Source organism: Oryza glaberrima, chromosome 5 (genome assembly GCF_000147395.1).
Source record: "Oryza glaberrima chromosome 5, OglaRS2, whole genome shotgun sequence".
Lineage (NCBI taxonomy): Eukaryota > Viridiplantae > Streptophyta > Magnoliopsida > Poales > Poaceae > Oryza > Oryza glaberrima.
The window spans coordinates 5,907,969-5,909,398 of record NC_068330.1 but is presented as its reverse complement, the minus strand read 5'-3'; the positions used below and the strand labels follow the sequence as shown (position 1 = coordinate 5,909,398).

Sequence of the window (1,430 nt, the reverse complement as noted above, 5' to 3'; positions counted from 1 at the left end):
CCTCTCGCCATGCCATCGTCATCGTCATCCTCGGTCGCCGCTGCCCCTTCTGGCAGCAATGGCACCCGCCGCGACGGTGGGAGCGGGAGCGTCACGGGCTGCCTCCCGGCTGACCAGGCATGCTTCGCGCTTTCGTCGTCGGCCAGCTCGCCAGGCTACCTGCACGCCTCGGCCACAACGACGCGTCGCGATGCTTCTGCCACCGTGGCGCGCGCGTGCTGCACCACCGCGTCGTACGTCGTCGTCCTCGGGATCAGCTTCGGCTCCCTCCTCGCCATCCTGCTCATCCTCTGCATCATCCGGTGGTACCTCGTGTGGAGGTCGGCGCGACCACGGCGGGACGACGGCGCCGCGGATGAGGCGGTTGGGTCAGCCAAGAAGCGGTCGGCCGGGCTGGATGACGACGCCATCGCGGCGCTGCCGGTGTTCGCGTACAAGCAAAGGGAGGAGGGCGGCGGCGGCGGCGCGGTGGGGGCAGCAGAGGAGGAGGAAGAGGAACGGGAGTGCACGGTGTGCCTCGCCGTGATGGCCGACGGGGAGGCGGCGCGGCGGCTGCCCAGATGCATGCATGTCTTCCACCGGGGCTGCGTCGATGTGTGGCTCAGGGAGCACTCGACGTGCCCCGTCTGCCGTGCCGAGGTGGTTGTTAGGCCGGTCGGTGCGGCGCGCGTTGAGAAGTTGCCGGAGAGCAGCGCGTCGCGGGCATTGACATCGCCGGTACCGGCACCGGCGCCGAGGCCGACGGGGACAGTGGTGGACGACGGCAGGGAGAGGGACCTTGAGGCGCAGCAGTAGATTATTCTGTAGTAGTATATGACATGTGTAGATTTATTAGAAATTAATTATTGTTGTGTTTTTTTCATGAATTGCTTACTCTCTCTTTTTTATTATTGTTTTTCTTCAATTATTTATGGGGGTAAGTTGTAGCTTTAGGGATGTGAGAAATATGAGTCTAGATCAAGACGCTTACACAACTATTTATAGGGTTGTACTATGTAACAATAAATGGAACGCAAATAATGTCTGACATTTTTGAACGCAAATAATGTATTCTAATGGTGAAATTTTTGAACTTTCAATCGCTTAAAGATTTGTGTTGTGGTGGGACATCCTATTTCATAGGCAACTGCATGTCTTCAATGGTGGCAACATGCTTGGTCTTTCCTCTAGATAATTTTTTCGTCTTCTCTCCGTGATTGTGAATCTTATATATAGTGCTTTCCTGACTATCTTTCCTCGGTGGTTTCTCTCATGAGGATGTGATAGTGTTATGCGCTTTGTGTCCATGGCGTTGTTGCATGAGTGGAGAAATGACGTTCTTTGGAATAACGACCCTCCAGCTCTCTCTTTCTTTCTTCTTCATGGGTGGTCCATCCGACAGTGGTGAAGGGCTTTTGAGGGTTGTGTGCGTGTCGATGGATGGCGGTACA

General features: G+C 55.7%; 1 protein-coding gene across 1 annotated transcript; it reads left to right on the top strand.

Annotated features, from left to right (window-relative positions):
• LOC127774884 (E3 ubiquitin-protein ligase EL5-like) lies at positions 1 to 1,056 on the top strand. The gene has a single exon (XM_052301176.1). The coding sequence runs from the start codon at positions 10 to 12 to the stop codon at positions 793 to 795; it is 786 nt and encodes a 261-aa protein (XP_052157136.1). The 5' UTR covers positions 1 to 9; the 3' UTR covers positions 796 to 1,056.
• The last annotated feature ends 374 nt before the right edge of the window (positions 1,057 to 1,430 follow it).